This window comes from Aspergillus ruber (genome assembly GCF_000600275.1).
Source record: "Aspergillus ruber CBS 135680 unplaced genomic scaffold scaffold00063, whole genome shotgun sequence".
NCBI lineage: Eukaryota > Fungi > Ascomycota > Eurotiomycetes > Eurotiales > Aspergillaceae > Aspergillus > Aspergillus ruber.
In genome coordinates this window covers 258-16236 of record NW_024467359.1, presented here as the reverse complement: position 1 = coordinate 16236, position 15979 = coordinate 258, and the positions used below count along the sequence as shown (strand labels likewise).

General features: G+C 47.3%; 7 protein-coding genes across 7 annotated transcripts; 4 read left to right on the top strand and 3 right to left on the bottom strand.

Annotated features, from left to right (window-relative positions):
- The first annotated feature begins 79 nt into the window (after positions 1-79).
- EURHEDRAFT_417788 (tRNA splicing endonuclease subunit SEN34) lies at positions 80-1650 on the top strand. Its single transcript, XM_040783280.1, has 2 exons — positions 80-161; positions 374-1650. The coding sequence occupies exon 2, from the start codon at positions 404-406 to the stop codon at positions 1304-1306; it is 903 nt and encodes a 300-aa protein (XP_040633781.1). The 5' UTR covers positions 80-161; positions 374-403; the 3' UTR covers positions 1307-1650.
- Positions 1561-2809, bottom strand: EURHEDRAFT_417786 (RNase P/RNase MRP complex subunit). The gene is made up of 2 exons (XM_040783279.1): positions 2169-2809; positions 1561-2117 (listed from the first exon to the last, which is right to left on the bottom strand). The coding sequence occupies exons 1-2, from the start codon at positions 2707-2709 to the stop codon at positions 1900-1902; spliced, it is 759 nt and encodes a 252-aa protein (XP_040633780.1). The 5' UTR covers positions 2710-2809; the 3' UTR covers positions 1561-1899.
- A 134-nt stretch (positions 2810-2943) lies between these two features.
- Positions 2944-4439, bottom strand: EURHEDRAFT_417785 (flavin adenine dinucleotide pyrophosphatase). The gene is made up of 3 exons (XM_040783278.1): positions 4142-4439; positions 3884-4050; positions 2944-3802 (listed from the first exon to the last, which is right to left on the bottom strand). The coding sequence occupies exons 1-3, from the start codon at positions 4346-4348 to the stop codon at positions 3181-3183; spliced, it is 996 nt and encodes a 331-aa protein (XP_040633779.1). The 5' UTR covers positions 4349-4439; the 3' UTR covers positions 2944-3180.
- EURHEDRAFT_417784 (GMF family protein) lies at positions 4391-5710 on the top strand. Its single transcript, XM_040783277.1, has 4 exons — positions 4391-4630; positions 4695-4797; positions 4905-5035; positions 5094-5710. The coding sequence occupies exons 1-4, from the start codon at positions 4628-4630 to the stop codon at positions 5283-5285; spliced, it is 429 nt and encodes a 142-aa protein (XP_040633778.1). The 5' UTR covers positions 4391-4627; the 3' UTR covers positions 5286-5710.
- A 1828-nt stretch (positions 5711-7538) lies between these two features.
- EURHEDRAFT_382284 (uncharacterized protein) lies at positions 7539-8726 on the top strand (the record flags this gene model as incomplete). The annotated part of the gene is made up of 4 exons (XM_040779515.1): positions 7539-7720; positions 7769-8347; positions 8396-8590; positions 8642-8726. The coding sequence occupies 4 exons, from the start codon at positions 7539-7541 to the stop codon at positions 8724-8726; spliced, it is 1041 nt and encodes a 346-aa protein (XP_040633777.1).
- A 3449-nt stretch (positions 8727-12175) lies between these two features.
- On the bottom strand, positions 12176-13545 carry EURHEDRAFT_407175 (putative nucleosome remodeling complex ATPase subunit (Snf2h); the record flags this gene model as incomplete). The annotated part of the gene is made up of 5 exons (XM_040780506.1): positions 12176-12235; positions 12306-12670; positions 12800-12899; positions 12983-13083; positions 13491-13545. The coding sequence occupies 5 exons, from the start codon at positions 13543-13545 to the stop codon at positions 12176-12178; spliced, it is 681 nt and encodes a 226-aa protein (XP_040633776.1).
- Positions 13546-14532: 987 nt separating this feature from the next.
- Positions 14533-14943, top strand: EURHEDRAFT_436989 (HET domain-containing protein; the record flags this gene model as incomplete). Its single annotated transcript, XM_040783446.1, has 1 exon — positions 14533-14943. A coding segment is annotated over one exon (411 nt), but the record flags the coding sequence as incomplete, so codon positions are not given.
- Positions 14944-15979: the final 1036 nt, after the last annotated feature.

The following is a 15979-nucleotide window of genomic DNA, read 5'->3' as shown; positions in this document are numbered from 1 at the left end:
GGTCGCCGGAATGAGTACTCTAAAACGGGATTAGCGCGGCTCGTCAGAGCATTTCCCACCAACTTTTTTTCTCCGCCAACATTATTTCTCTTCTTCCTTAACACACAACTCTGGTTTTGCTGGACAAATCCTAGAGTTATGATATTTTGCTTTATTTAATGGTAAGTAAAAGAACGTTATGTTTATTTCTTTTGCTCGCATGATTATACATCTACTATAATCTGTCAATCCCCTGAAGCTCGCTATATATATCTCTTTAAATTGAGCACCTGTGATTGAGAAACGTATTGAGAATGACTGGCTATTTCTTGTTTCTACTGGTACTATCCATTGACTTGTAATGGACTTGAGCTAACTGGCCATCTGTTAGCAGTGTATATTTGAGACTCGTGTCAGCTAGAAAATGGACACCGACCCGGCTCTCCCTATACCGATTTCTTACATATCCGGTAGTTACTATCTCTTCTCAATTGATGCAGTTACATATCTGAGACGCGAACACCATATCTGCGGCGTTCTGATTGGAACCCTCCCGCAAATCCCGCAACAAAATGTCTTCCTGGCCATGCCCCTGCAGCTGATGCCAGAAGAGGCACGGCTGCTGGTGGACAAAGGTGTAGCTTGCATTGTAGACGAGGTAAAGGCGCACAAGGATGGCATGACTTCCATCATGGAAGAGGATCGGAAACGGTATCTCCAGGATTTAGAAGCTGAAGGGCTGCAAGCCATGCGACTGCAGAACCGCCGCAAGGAGCAACTGCGGGAAGAAGCTTTAAAGAATCTAGATGCGAAGAAGGCGGCCAAGGCGTCTAAGAAAGCTGCTCAAAAGCAGGATAATGCTGCTGGTGATGATTTTGCGCTGGAGCTGTTCGCGGGTGGTGAACAGGCCCAGGATGCTGGTCCGCAACGCCCGACTCCGTCTGAAACAGCGATGGCTGTCACTCCATCGACGTCGTACCCGCCGATGCCATCTAGACCTACATCTGACCAGATCCTGCCATCACCTGAGGTCCCGTCCTCTTATCCTCTGTTCGCGCACCTGCACACTAAGGGTTATTTCCTATCGCCTGGACTCCGGTTCGGATGTCAGTATCTCGCATACCCGGGTGATCCTCTACGGTTCCACTCTCATTTCTTGGTCGTGTCTGCTGAATGGGATGAGGAGATTAACTTGATGGACATCATTGCTGGCGGTCGACTGGGCACTGGTGTGAAGAAGGGCTTCCTCGTTGGCGGAGCTGAACAGACCGGTCCTGGTTCTGAGGATAGTGTAAGGATGTTCAGTGTTGAGTGGGCAGGAATGTGATGCTATGCTTTTTCTGCTCATAAATTCTCAACATATTTCTCTATTGCAACTGCTTCTACGTTGCAACCCATGTCCGAGTCGCATTCGAGGCTATGCGCTTATGAACATGTTCCAGCGCCATTGGTTTAGGAATGGACCGCCATCGATTATGCCGGACGGGCTCGTGCTTGGAAGCACAAACACGGTCAATGTTCACCTGAGAACATCATCATCTCCGGAAGGCGACGCAACTCGCATAAGAGCTAAAGGATGTCGTCGAAATGCAATTGAATGCAATTCTATTAAATTAGATATCCGTGAACGATACATTATGATCTATCAGTCAAGTTCTATTTACAATGGCGTAACTCGTTCCGTATATTCCAACCGTCCCGACTCTAGTCGCGTTCAGTCGCATTCAGTTTCAGACGCAATTCGTCCCGCAGCAGAGCTCAGCTAGCAGTTTTTACCACTGACGGGTGTGCATTCTCCAAGACTGACAGGCATAGGCATCATATCATGCCATCGGATAGTCCATTCCATGCGCCTTCTCATTCACGTACTCCATAAGAGTTTAATACATCCCACAAATCCATTATATCCAACCCATCGAATCACAGATACTCGACATTTCTCCACTTGAACTTCTTATGCGCCCTGTCAATAGCCCGATTCTGGAACTGATTCCCATGAATCTCAAATACCAGCTCCTTCACCTCGGACTGCTTCTGCCCATCCTCCTTCATCTCCGTATCCGCATCTACGTTTGCATCTGTCTCTGGTTTCGGTAGTGGTACGCGAAAGCGAATGATCGTTTGTTCCTTCGGAATAGCTGTACCCATTAGCACCACCCTCCCCCATCACAATAGGAAAAGGAACCTACTCTTAACCTCATCCCTCTCCGTAACAACCACAAACGTAAACTTCGTATCCCTAACCACAACCCCCCTAATTCCAACCCTTCCCGCACATCCACTCCTGACAACTTCAATCTCCGCGCCATGAAAATCCGCACTCACAAGCTTACTCCCATGCGACGGCGCCGTCACCATCCCTCCCCCCTGCCCCGTACTCCCATCAGCTCTTAAATCAAGCACCTCCTGCATATACCGCACCCAAAGCGCATGTAACCCTTTAAAGACTTCATGCTTCGCCTCGCCCTGCGCTAACTCATGGATTCCAGAGGCGCGCTTTTCCTTCGCGGAGAGGGGTTTTGGGCGCTGGTGGCGTAGAAAGTATTCCTTCTTGCGGAGACGGTGGTGGCGCCGGCGGGAGCGGTTGTCTGATGCGGATGGGGAGGTCGGGCGGAGGTAGAGGGGTTTTTGCTTTATGCGGTCGGTGAAGAGGGTTTCAGTGGTTTGGGGGGAGTGGGCGCGCGAGAGGAGGGTTTGGGCAATGTGTTGTTTTGGGGGCGGGGCTGTCATTCTGAGGTTGGGTTGGTTTTGTTTGTTGGAAGTGAGGAAGTTGGTGATGCTGGGAAAAAAATGGTGACAAGCTTATCGGTGGGTCCGCGTGGTACGTCTATCAACGAGGTACATATAGACAACTGAAAAAAGTAGAAAAAGAATAGGATAGATTTAAAAAGATGAAGACAATTGCTTAAAGTTTTTGACTGGCATAACGTATAATGCTATTCCATAGTCAAAATCAATTCCCCTCCCGACTAGAAAATACATAGTAGCGCGATATGAGAGAACCTTTCAACGTCACATTGCAATGAAATGAGCTTATTGAATATAAAACAGGGATTCATGTACTTGGCCTGACATCTGATGCCCAAAAAGCAGCTATCCACGCCAATCATTTGACTATCTGGAGTCTATATACATAATCAAGTTTCAATACACATGAACATAGCAAAATATGAACCAGTTCCGGCACATGTTGAGAGCTTTTTATTTCTCACAGTCCGAAGGGGGGTCCAATTCATCTTCCCGGCTCACTTTGCGGCCGTGGACGTTGTGCTCGACTTCCGGCACAAGCGTCTCCATGAAATGCTTGTTACCGCCAACCAAAGTGACGGTGTTCCGCTTCTTCTCCCAACGGGGGTAACTACCCACCTTAACGCCGTGCGGGTTAGCCCGTCTGGCAAGTTCCGTCAGGTACGGTGCGATGGCACTCTCAGGGAGCGGCGTGCTGAAGAGGAAGCGGTAGATACCCTTGCCCTCAGGGTTCGTCAAGCGCGGCAGCAGATTGGGTTTGAGACACTCGAGCAATCGCTCGAACAGACGCGGCACACCAGGGAGAATATGGATGTTTCCGTTAACCACCGCAATGGGAACCCACATGTCATCCGCGACGAAGATGGCCTGCTGCTCTTCGGGAGCCTTCGGGTCATGCGGAAGTTCGACCATGCGCAACTTCGCAGTGAGTCCCGGGGAGGGTTTCTCCCAGTCGAAATGGGGCTGCATGGGATGGGGTCTGGAGAGCTGCTTCATCCGTTGGAAGGCTGGTTGGTATAGTTTCAACTTCAGGCCAAAGGCCTTGGCTATCGATTCATAGGTTATATCGTCATGGCTTTTCTCATGGTGGAAACACATGGATCAGCTTCCCTCCCACGATTATGATTTATTTGTCTGAAAGGGAGGGTATACGGACGTTGGCCCAATTCCTCCACTAGTCACGACAAAATCATATTTGTTGCTCATGCGACGGACGGCCTCGACGATTTCGTTCTCATCGTCGGCAATGACTTCGATGCGCTTTAGCTGTATTCCAAGCTGGAAGCAGTATTTGGCGAAGTAGGCGGAATTGGTGTCGATGGTCTGGTGAGGGTGCATAAGTCAATCTCTGGTTCACCCGGTGCGCCAACCAGGAACACTCCAAGTCCCATTCCGCAAAGACCCAAGGACTCACCTTTCCACCAAGAACCTCGTCACCAATAATCAAACAAGCCGCAGTATGTATTGTCTTTGAGGCATTTGTTATGGCAGATGATGTCATCATGGACGGAGCGCGATGGTGCAATGGAGATAGCGACGGTGCGGGATTCGTGATGGCCGGAGTAAAAGCGAGTGATGGGCGGGATAAATGGCGGGTGAGTTGGGTGAGACGGGCGAACATGGAGTAGAATTAGGAAGATACGGAGAAAGAATGGAAAAGAGAGAAAAAAGGACGAGAGGATTCGGATGGTGGAGAGAATGGGGCATTTGAAGGTCCTGCGGGGTGGGGAAGAGAGCTCGATTCCACCTGTTCTCATTTTTATTGTTCCTCTACAACCCCCTGTCCTCACCAGATATATTTCATCTCTTCATTTTTGACTACTATCTAACTTACTCAGCTTCTATTCTATATAATAATATTTCTTGAATCAGACGCTGGTCGTTTTTGGCTTTCTCCAACATGGTGAGTTGCCCCGCATCTGCGGCGCACTGCAGAGACAAGACTGACCAGGGTGTACCGGCAACAGGCTTCGGAATCGCGTTTATATTCTTTCTCCCCAGAGACCAAAGACAAGCTGCGCAAGTTTCGGCTGGGAACATCAAGAGCAAAGGATCCGCAGGCTATTATCTGTACGGGCTTCACCTCATAAATGATCATAAAAAAGCAAAAGCAGCCGCGATAAGCCAATCGACGGCGACGCAAGGACCGTGAAAACACCGTATTAACAACCGAATAGATGTGATTGATTCGAAGAATCAAGAGATCCGCCCCGATGATGATCGAATCTACTCAAAAATGGAAGATGTGGCCGATGAGCTCCCCGAGTCGTCTCCACGGTTCATCCTCCTCAGTTACCCGCTGACTCTGGTGCGCATCCGTCCATCCCTTCTCGTATCTGGAGATATAGATACTAACTAGCGCCCAGGGATCCGGTCGGCTTTCGGTCCCGTACGTCCTCCTCTACTACCTCCCCGAGAACTGTAACCCGTCGCTACGGATGCTCTACGCCGGGGCGGTGGAATTAGTGCGCAGTACGGCTGAGGTGAATCGGGTTTTGGAGGTGCATGAGGAGGATGATATCATTTCGATCGAGTCGAGACTCCAGGGGGACGATTAGTAGCTTATCGGGGTTCTCGTATAGCAGGGATGTTACTTGTCCGATGCAGGTTGCTGGGAATTGCTGGGTGTGAGCAGGTGGCTCAATCGATACCAGAACATTGGATTTGAAATTCTTGGTAGCGTATTCGATACGCATGCATGAAATCAAGATCATAGCAACCTGGGAAAAGACTGGAAATTGGGCGTATGATGTGATTAGGTTGGATGGTGTCAATTATGGCCTCAGTTAGCCATTTATCTTCAAGAACTCGTACGCTACGGACTTAACCTAGGCCGAGAACAGATATCTGGGAGCTAACCGGGGAACACGGATAGAGCATTATTAACCTCCGACTCCAGCGTAAGCTCCATAGTTTAGTCCCTACATTCAGGAACGCGGTTTCATTAGAATAGACTTTGTGGCACGGCAGAGTAGAACGAGGTCAATTCACTCGCTTATTTCTTCTATATCAAGATTCTTATGATGAGTACGGAATGACTATACATAGTATAAACTCGTATCTCTTCACACTTCATGAACTCTACATAGTAGATAATGTACAAATACTTGCACTCGAGGTACCGGGACTTATCAGTACCAGAGTGTGCCGTACAATACCCCTGTAATACCAATACATTCCGCAGTAGACCAATCACGAATACCAGTGAGCAAGTGGAGCTATCAGCCGCTGCCACGACGGGCCCGGAATTCCCCCTCTTATTTTGTTATTAGCGGATGAAACTCCTGTTCATCCGGGTATAGCCATCTATAACTTTGTTTCTGGTGATCAGGAGTCCTTGAACATAGTACTCTGTATAGTGGTATATCATTATAATGGATAGGAGTATAATATTATTCCGAATTAAAAGGAGCCCCTGTACAGAGTACATAGAGTTTATTTAGCAAATAATATTTTACCACCGTATCCTGGTCAGCACAATGCCTGGCTTGTCCCAGTGATCTGGCACAGCACTGACCACTGCACTGCAGTGCCGCTGTACCAGCCAGTCCACCTAGACTGTACAGATCATCGTACTGCATATAGCACGGAGTAGTTGTATGGAGCACTATCTATCCCACTCACGCCGTAGAGAATTTCCCGTCCCGTGGGCGGCTATCTGAAACAGAACCAGAATAGCAATGGAAGGAACTGAGTCAGTCCAGACAAAGTTGATGAAGTGAAACTGCTGTGGCAATTCGAATGGCTATTATTCGAGTGTATGTACTTGTACAGTACTTGTACATAGGAGTGTAGTTACTGCTCTGTATGTACATATTACAGAGCACGTTGTCAGTCAGGGATAATCCGATTGTCTGATCGAACATCACAGTCTACTTGGATGGCACAAACTCTGAATAATTAAGCCCAAAGTCCGCCCGCCGGGGCACTTCCAAAAAAGGCTTAGGGTCACCCCGTCAGCGCCCGCTTCGGCCCTTCGGCAGCGAAACCTTGGTTCCGGTAACGCACGGGCCTATGTGCTGCGTACGGAGTACCGTACAGTACCCGTAATTACTGCTACCCCTGCTCTTCACCCCAGAAATTATGGTTTTATTCTCTACCAAAGTATTCTCTTGCTATGCTATGATCCTTATTACGTCGTCTTTTTTTATATATATTTAATTTTTTTTTTTTTTTTTTAATTTTTTTTTTTTTTTTTTAATTTTTTTTTTTTTTTTTGAATTTTTTTTATTTTCATTGCTAGGCTAAACTTATTTATCGTTAGGCTTTCTTTTCTCCTCTCTGCTTTTCTCTCTCTTTCTCTCTTTTTTCTCCCACTAATCTACCAACGACGTCTCCAACCCCCAGCGTCGGGTCAGTCAGTGAACAGGTCACTTTTCACTGCTGCATTGTGTGCCCGACTGTTGCATCCTCACTTCCTCATAGCCAATAACCTCTCGATTTGCAGATTGACTGGACGTCTACACAAAACAACATCAACATCCCAGTCCCCTCACCGTCTTGTCGGGTCCCAAGTCTGTGGTTGTCGGTACTGCCGCCCGTGTTCCCGTCAACCTCCTTGCACCTGATCTATCGCCATCCATCCACCGTCGTCCACATCCACTACTGCCTATTATTGTCCGCAGCTGTCGTCTTATCTGCGTCTATCCCTACTTTGCTCGTATTTGATATTTTTCCGGTCGGGATTTGATCGGGATTCCCGAGTCAGTTTTTATGTTGAGAAACGAGGCTTGACAAATTATCGGCACGATTTCGTCGATTTAAAGGAACCGAAGGAGTTGAAGAATATTCGATAAGGAACGAAAAGCAAAATGTCGACTCAAGAAAATCAGAACAAGCCTGAGGGCCTGTCCAAGTATATCAAACGTATGAGGACCGTTTTGAAGAAAGGTTCCACCAAGTCCTCTATCTCCAGCACGAAGGATATCACCGGCAAGGCTAGTACTGGCACTCCTGCCCAGGCTGTCAAGGCTCCCTTTAACAATGCTGAAGCGTATGTCTTTTCCAGTTCTTTGTCCTGACGTAGAGCTAACAATACCAGCCCAATCGAGCCACACCCCAACCCCGGAGAACTCTCCACCAAGATCCAAGAACCGACCGTGGTTTCCCACTGGAGCGCCGTCCAACAAGCCAAAGCCCAGGCTCTCTTCGCCAAATACGGCCTTTCCCTCGAACCCGGCGAATGGAAATCCCCGAGCGACATGACCGTCCAACGAGTCACCAAGCCGATCCGCATGCGCGTCCGCCGCACCTGTCACCGCTGCCAGACCACCTTCGGCCCCGACAAAGTCTGTGTCAACTGCCAGCACACCCGCTGCAAGAAATGTCCCCGCTACCCGGCGCCGAAGAGCAAGCCCACCGAGCCAGAGCAAGGTGCTGTCCGGGCGCTGCTGGAGGAGAAGAAGGCGAGGAGTGCTCGGCCGGTTGAATTGCCGCGGACGACTCAGAAGGCGGAACTTACGATTCCTTCGCGAAGTGGTGGACAGGATTTGGTTCGGAGACCGGTTCGACAGCGTGTGAGACGGACTTGTCATAAGTGTGAGACTTTGTTTCCGACGGAGGATGCGACCGAGTGTATCAATTGTGGACATTTGAGGTGCAAGATATGTCCACGCGATCCGTACGTAATCTCTACTATCGTTGGTGGACGTTGCTAACCAGATATCAGACCCAAACTACGCAAATGGCCCGACGGATACCCAGGAGACGCCGAACCATCCATCGATATACCCCAGCGAACCTGGCGAAAGCCTCGCCAGCGAGTCCGCTACACTTGTCACGTATGCACCACGCTGTATCGATCCGGAGAACGAAACTGTTCCAGCTGTGGCCAGGAAAGGGGACCATCCACGATACGGGATCCGTACGTACACCTTACTCTAGGGAATTCAAAACAGTTGCTAACGACGGATAGACCCAAGAAAATCAAACCGGAATTCGACCCGGAGGTTGTGATGCGCGTTCAAGAGCGATTGGCGCAGATGAATTTTGGTGCTTGACGCGGTAGTAGTTTTGTCCTATGTCTAGAATCTGGTCATTCGTTATCCTACTCCTTTCTTTCCTTCACGATTACGAATACACGCATTTTTAAGTAGTACAAACACAAGTACGACTACAGTCTCCATAAGGCAATCCACAACAGCCTAACCGTTAGAATAACTTACCAATCCCAACACCCGGATCCATCCTCAACGATACCCAAGAATCATGCACATTATGATCGTCCATCATAACCTGCCTAGCTCCCCTCCGAGCCCTCTGCCCATCCATACATAACAGTACAAGCACATACGTACATCCAACCCAGCACCACTGTACCACCCTTATCTCCGTATCCGCCGACTCGGCCGACGGATGTCACGGACCGGCCCCGGTATGGAACCTGCGGGCAACTGGTCTTAAGCCCGGATTGAATTAAAATAGAAATTATTTCCGAATTCAGAAATCGGTAATTCGACCGTTGAGCTGTCATGTTGTTTCTGGATCAGACCTGACTCGCAGGATAATTAGGGACGGTATAACCATTATGCTGGACGTACTTGTGCCAGTGTCCTGGGTTGGTCCGGCCGTGGGACTGGTATCAACAGTTTTTAATGGTGTATTGGGTGTCAAATGATAGCTGTATGTTTTTTTTTAGAGTTTGGGTAGAGTTTAAAGGAATGGTGATAGTTTGATATGGGTATGGGATGTTGGGATTCTCGGCTGTACTTGCAGCATGTGACAATAGCATTCAAAAAAAAAAAAAAAAAAAAAAAAAAAAAAAACTGCAGAGTACTCAGATGTCGACTACTCTTTCATATCCTATCCAGTCAGCATACAGCCTACGATTCTCCATCTTCTAAGTATACTTACGAGTGAAGTACTTGTACAAGCACCAGTACAGAATACAAGCGTTAACCCACATCGCACTGACTCGACTGACCCAACCCGACGCCGGGGATCCGGCAATGCGGAGAATATCAGTGCTACTATAACACCACTAATAAGAAGTGCAATATCAGATGCGCCAAGGCCTGGATTCGGAAGGACCCTTATCAACGTTTTCGCCCGTTGTCGCACTCATCTGCATAGGTATAGTAGAACGAATATTGTATTGTGAGTAATTGCACAGGACTAACAGGATCAATTAACTTTGTCTGACAAGTGATACATCGAGTCCGGATCGATATAAGCATAAGATTACCGTTAGCCGTTGCTGTCCGGTTGTCCGGTTTCTGTAATCCTACTTAGATGCTTTCCTATTATATAATCGCGCATAAAAAAAGACCATAACTATGTATGTATTTATGCATTGTTCAGAGTAATGTCCTCCGAAGGCGAGGCCTAGACTGGCGCAATCCACATCGTTCGGCGGGGAAGCCGTTCCGAGCGCTCTGGCATATAACGGTGATCGTGAATGATTCGGTATAGTTCTCTATAATATGCGATATATAACATGAGAATTTATTGATAGAGGGGTAGAGTACTTTCATACCTAAGAGAATAAGCGAACACCAAAACCTATACTATAGACTGTAGTTCAGCTAGACCACCCTGAAGAACATCACTCTGGATCATCATATCGGGATTTGACCCCTGACAGCACACGACAGCTCAGCCGTCGGAGATTATTGCGCTGCCTGACTGGACTAGACTATTTCGCGATTATGTGCCACAACTTTATTGAACTATCAGGTGTTATATCCCTCAAGCTGTATTATTATCGTACAGACAAACGGGTCGGTCCGTTCCCGCCAAAGAAGTGACACAACGATATCATGTATTGTATTGTATGATACCAAACGGTATGGTGTGGTAATGGTGGTAATCATTTACCAGGATCCAGAGTCTCGGTTGGGGTTCCGTTGTTACAGGTTTTCGGGCTTTGGTTGGTTTTTACTAGTGTAGTCTGGTATTACCGTATATTTCGGTTCTGCATTGACATTGACATTCTGCAATACTACGCGGCCAGTTGGCTTGCGGATACCTGGCAAAAGTTCTTGATAGTTATCGTACCTAACTCCTAAAGAGTATTTCACTTCAATGCAAACACTGCAATAATTGCCATCCAATATCACTAACACACGGTCCAACCAAACCTGCATACAATCAATACGCTTCATCTCAACTCTCATTATATCCATGTCTTGCCTAGACATATTTCAATCAAGATTTAACCCTCTTAAGCACACGCCTTTCACCCTCATACCCTGTTTATTACTGTGATTAGCACAAGAAGCACACCAGACATAAAACACCGTGCTCGAGCACCTTCATTCCCCACTGTCTTCTCTCAATTAAGAGATTTCTCGAAGTTTGCCTTTACGCAGCTCTGGCAGCAGAATAGCAACCGACCAACTTGGGATGCTGCTTTTCACAGGTAAAGTAGTAGTAGTAGTAGTAGTAGTAGTAGTAGTAGTAGTAGCGCGGATACAGGAACATGAAGTTGTTGTTGGTGTCGTAGAAGGGACAAATACGTTGGAGACAGTGTTGGTGAAAAGCTCGGGGATAGTTAGGGATTGTTTTGGACAGGTTGGGAAGGACCTACAGTATCCAGAGTGTCTGATTCGGAGTCTGAGCCCGACTCGGATAGGTCAGATTCCATGGTGTCTTCTGACAACGGACTGAGGGCTAGACTTTCCCACGTCACTTTATATCCTTCAGCCATCACGGTTTTCGTCTTTCCAATCTGACGGGATGGTCGAGCGAGATCGGCATTCTCTTTGTAAATCGAAAAGCCTCTGTTGGCAGTATCAATGGTCGAGCCACTGAAGAGGTTGGCTCAAATACTTTCAGCATGCTGGAGCCAGGCCTTTCGTATCTGTCGGCTATCTTCTGCACACCTCTATCCCGGGGCAGACACTTCTCGAGAATCATCTCCAATTCTCCCGACGACAGCTCATCCGTACCTATCTCCCACGCCCTGGTCCCCTCGCCTGCAAAAGACGCAAGCAAGCTATTATCACTCTGCACGAGCTTCCCATCAACATCAAATGCAGATCCACTAGCATCAGTCATCATCGCAGCAAAATAAGCTTTCTTCGCCAGCTGCCAGTGCATTCGTTCCTCAACAGTTCCCCGCGAATAAAGTTTAAAGATGGAAACCAGCTGTGTCTGACCAATCTTATGGATTCGTGCTTCTGCTCATCGCATCATCTATGATTCCAACCCTCATTCAGGAATATGACAGTTGTGGAACTTGTCAAGTTGAGGCCCTCTCCACCTGCGCGGACGGGGACCAGGAAGATCTTGTAACAGGGTCGTGTGTGAACAAATGCACGAAGAAGCGGCTTCAGACTGATGAAGTGCGGCCGTCGAGTCGGGCGTGGGAGAAATGGTGGCCATCGTTTTTTTTTTTTTTTTTCTAGTCAAACGGTCCTCGTAAAGATTCGGGCATGGTCGAAGCCGAAGAAGATTATAATTTTCTTGTGTTTTTCGATCACGACTTGTTGAATAATCTTTTGGGGGATTACGAATTTTCCAGAATCGAGGATTGTGTGGGTTCCGGGGGAGTCGCCATGGGCGTCATCTAGGAGATAGGGCGTATAGAGCACTATCCTGTCAGCTTAGAACCTTCAAGAATGTTTGGCAGGACAGACCTTGCGTAGTTCCATCGAGATATTCATACCAATATTCTTTTTCTGAAATTTTGCTTTCTGTCCAAAATGCTCGAAGCCTTCACCGGGACTCGATCCAAAGCTGGACTGATCGTCAAGCACATCAATCCTACCACCAGCCAGGACCTTCATATACCAAGTATTCTGCAGATAATACAGGGGCACGGGAATGCTGATAAATCTCTTTGGAGGAATATCAAAGTCGATACCTGGCAACTCCTTTTCCCTCCACAGCATAACAAGCCCCAAGAGATTCTTGCAGTGGCTGAGGAATCCACCGTCGAACGTTCCATCACTCAAAGAGAAAGCCTCGTCAAACGGACCAAAGGTGGACTTATCGAGAACATCTGGATACAAATCGTGGAAGATTGATCATAATTCGCGCAGGTTGTTCTGCACGGAAGTCCTTCAATCAATTATCGGCATGCATCTCTCATTTTTCCCAATGATGTAGTACCAACCCAGTCAGAACTTACCTATACTCTGCCAGAACCCAGTCCAGGATCTGTGCCTGCTTCGACCCATCATTCTTAATCCAAACGAAGACTCGCCCCAACCACACAATACCAGATATAACTGTATCATAACTCGTCATCACAGTACCAGGCAGTGTCCGTCCCCGCCTTCCGCCGACGAGCAAGAGCCGCTTTGATCTTTACTCGCTCGTCCTCTGAGCCGTGATATTTCAAAACCTTCAGACCAGGCGTCAACTTTGCTGCTTCTGATACCCAGCCTTCAATGATACTCTGCAGACAAACGACTAGGTATTAAATGTTCATGGTAGTCCTCTTTTTGGTATACTGGAACAAAGCGAGCGCCCGCAGTGTTTCTCCGAGGCCCATTTCGCTGCTGTGGAAGCCGTCCATGCCGTTATTTTTGAGATATAGGAGGAATGATAGGCCGGTGAGTCGGTAGGGTCTTATTATCGCGCGTAGGCTATAGTGGCATGCACACTGCGAAATTGTTCACCCAATGGGCTGGTGGACTAACTTGTAGGGCTTGATTAGCCCTCGTTCTCCGGTACAATCAAAATGTCCTTTGAGTAGAAGTGGTATGATTATGTCTTTGTTCGAAGCAAGAAAAACACCCCTCCGTCTCTTAATCTCCTCAACGGTATCCCCATCACCGTCTCCCCCAGAAGAACTCTGCACCCGCATTTGCACTTACTCCGGAGCGGGAGCTCCCAGGACCATACTCTGATAGCCACCCTTGCGATTGCCATTGCGACCCGGGGTGACTGGGGAACCTATGGCTTCTGCTATCTAATTGAGATGTTATGGAATTGAAATTGCAGACCGTATGATCAAAGAGGTTATCGTCGAACATTAAGATGGACATGAGATGGGTATAAGATGGGACGACATACTACAGTAGATACTAGATACATACTATAGATTATACGAATTTACAGAGTACGTTAGATTCAATAATACACTATCTCTATTGTCCTACATCGAGGTTCTGTCTTTCGTCCGAAGCTTTGCTCTACGACGGCATCAACTTGTATACACCTGAAGTGAATGCTATGAAATATACGCAGTTGAGTTGTGAATTTGTTTGACAAGCACTATTTTTGTTCGGTATATCATGATTATAAGAATTAGTGCCTTTGGATACCATTTTGTCAGTATTCTAATTTGAATAACGGGTAACGCGTACATTGAGTAAATTTGCAGAGCACTCAAAGTAGGAAACCAGAGTTATAAAATTAGCAATATTTCCGATGTCTATAACCCCGGATCAATCTAACTTAACCACATTTTTAGTGGGTCGCCATCGGCTACCCCGCCATTTGACTTTGTCACCCAACTTTTGTACAAAGCCAGTCCTGGGTGTCTGCAATTATCCTCTCTTCAAATCATCAGAAGTATAGCTTGGAGATATTTCCAAGACTATACTATCCTTAAGTGACTATGGAATTTTTCGTGTATTCATCGCTTCCGCAAGAGCCTAATATTACCCGCATGATGTAACGGCTCAGCTCAGCGCCTTCATCAGCAAACATCATCAACACGGCAAACAATGTCATGGAAGCAACCAAGACAAACAAGCTGCTTAGCGAGACCACACACAAACATATAGGACTTCTTCATGTAAATAGATTTGCCTCTTCTCTTTTCTTCTCCAGATTCGATATTCTAGTCGATGGCTACACTGGTTAGATAGGAATATCATTTCATTAGTATCTACTGGTCCGAGTCCGTGACACATGATCCGCCTTTTGCCACATAAGAACAAGGATGTCCCGATAGAATGCAAGCTTTTCAACTACGCTCTATCACAGAAAGATGGCAGAGGGCACCTTTACGAGGCACTTTCCTATGTATGGGAGACTGATATTAAATCTCACTCAATCATATTAGATGGCTGTACTTTCCCTGTTACAAGCAACCTTCATGCAGCGCTCATTAACCTTCGAGACGATCAAATTGATAGAGTGCTGTGGGTTGATGCGATAAGTATCAACCAACTTGATCAGGACGAGAAAAGCAAGCAGATTCCACTTATGCGAACAATCTATGCACAAGCTATGCATGTCATTGTCTGGCTTGGAGAGGCTATGGAAGACGGTGATAAAGCGCTTGAAGGAATTCGTTGCCTTGGAGCAGAACAGGATATACCAGAAAAAACCCGTGATGCATGTTTGCAATTGCTGCAGCGAAATTGGTTTTGTCGTATCTGGGTAAGACATAACCCTACAGTTTTGATAAATATCACTAACCAACCAAGACAGGTGCTTCAGGAAGTTGGTGTTGCACAATGTATCTATATTTTATGTGGCTCTGTTCAGATAAACGGGCACGTTTTTTGTGAAGGCCTCAGAAGATTGGGGCTTTCTTCAAGTTTACCAGCAGTGGTTGGCCCAGTTACTTATCTCATAAAGGGCGCACCTTTTCGGCTACATTATGAACTTGATTCACATGAAAGCCTTTCTATTGGGGAACTCATTGGCATGTACTGCAACCACAATGCTACTAGGCAGCATGACTGTAATAGGCCGAAGCCTTGCTATCTAGTATATAGATATGTACAAAAAGAACTCGTTGAAGGAAGGAAGAATCGTTAGTATGGCGGGCAATGAATTTGGACGTGTCCTCGTGATCAGGTGACCTCTGGTCACCTGACTTCGAGGTGGTTCTGCGGATAGCCTCAATCGAGAATCATTCATGATTCGAGGTGCTTTTCGGGCCTAGCCCGTTACATTACCCCCCTCCTTGTCGCCTCCGCGGACGTCCCCCGGCGTGGGGCGGCTCGTTTGGCCTTGGGGTATTTAGGCTCGATTGGATAACAATCCCATTTGTCTGTTTGTAGGCTTCCCAGTCGTCCAATGCTGTAGTATCCTCCATATTCACCGCATCATTCCATTCCGGTTCTTGCCAGCCGATGTATTTGACTAGGAACTCATGTCTTTCGCCTCGTCCCCACCGTCGGAATCTCTCATCCAGTATCTGTTCAACCGCATATTCCTCATTCCCGTCGATCATCTCTGCAGGAGGTTGGTAGTCATCCTTCTGTTGACTAGGAAAGGGGTCTGTTGCCGCTGGTCGTAGGAGCGCTGTATGGAACACATTGTGGATCGTGTTTGGTGTGTTGAGGCGATAGGCATGGGATCCAATCCTCTTTAGTACAGTAAATTTTGCCTGCCTACTTCCCAG

Bases quoted from the DNA above. Each gene is read 5' to 3' on its own strand.
- EURHEDRAFT_417788 (XM_040783280.1), top strand. From the start codon at position 404: ATGGACACCGACCCGGCTCTCCCTATACCGATTTCTTACATATCCGGT.
- EURHEDRAFT_417786 (XM_040783279.1), bottom strand. From the start codon at position 2,709: ATGACAGCCCCGCCCCCAAAACAACACATTGCCCAAACCCTCCTCTCG. The intron at 2,118-2,168 runs GTAGGTTCCTTT...TAATGGGTACAG, and splicing joins GGAGAGGGATGAGGTTAAGA to CTATTCCGAAGGAACAAACG.
- EURHEDRAFT_417785 (XM_040783278.1), bottom strand. From the start codon at position 4,348: ATGTTCGCCCGTCTCACCCAACTCACCCGCCATTTATCCCGCCCATCA. The intron at 4,051-4,141 runs GTGAGTCCTTGG...CACCCTCACCAG, and splicing joins ACGAGGTTCTTGGTGGAAAG to ACCATCGACACCAATTCCGC. The intron at 3,803-3,883 runs GTCCGTATACCC...CCATGAGAAAAG, and splicing joins AGTGGAGGAATTGGGCCAAC to CCATGACGATATAACCTATG.
- EURHEDRAFT_417784 (XM_040783277.1), top strand. The intron at 4,798-4,904 runs GTACGGGCTTCA...ACAACCGAATAG, and splicing joins GGATCCGCAGGCTATTATCT to ATGTGATTGATTCGAAGAAT. The intron at 5,036-5,093 runs GTGCGCATCCGT...ACTAGCGCCCAG, and splicing joins TCAGTTACCCGCTGACTCTG to GGATCCGGTCGGCTTTCGGT.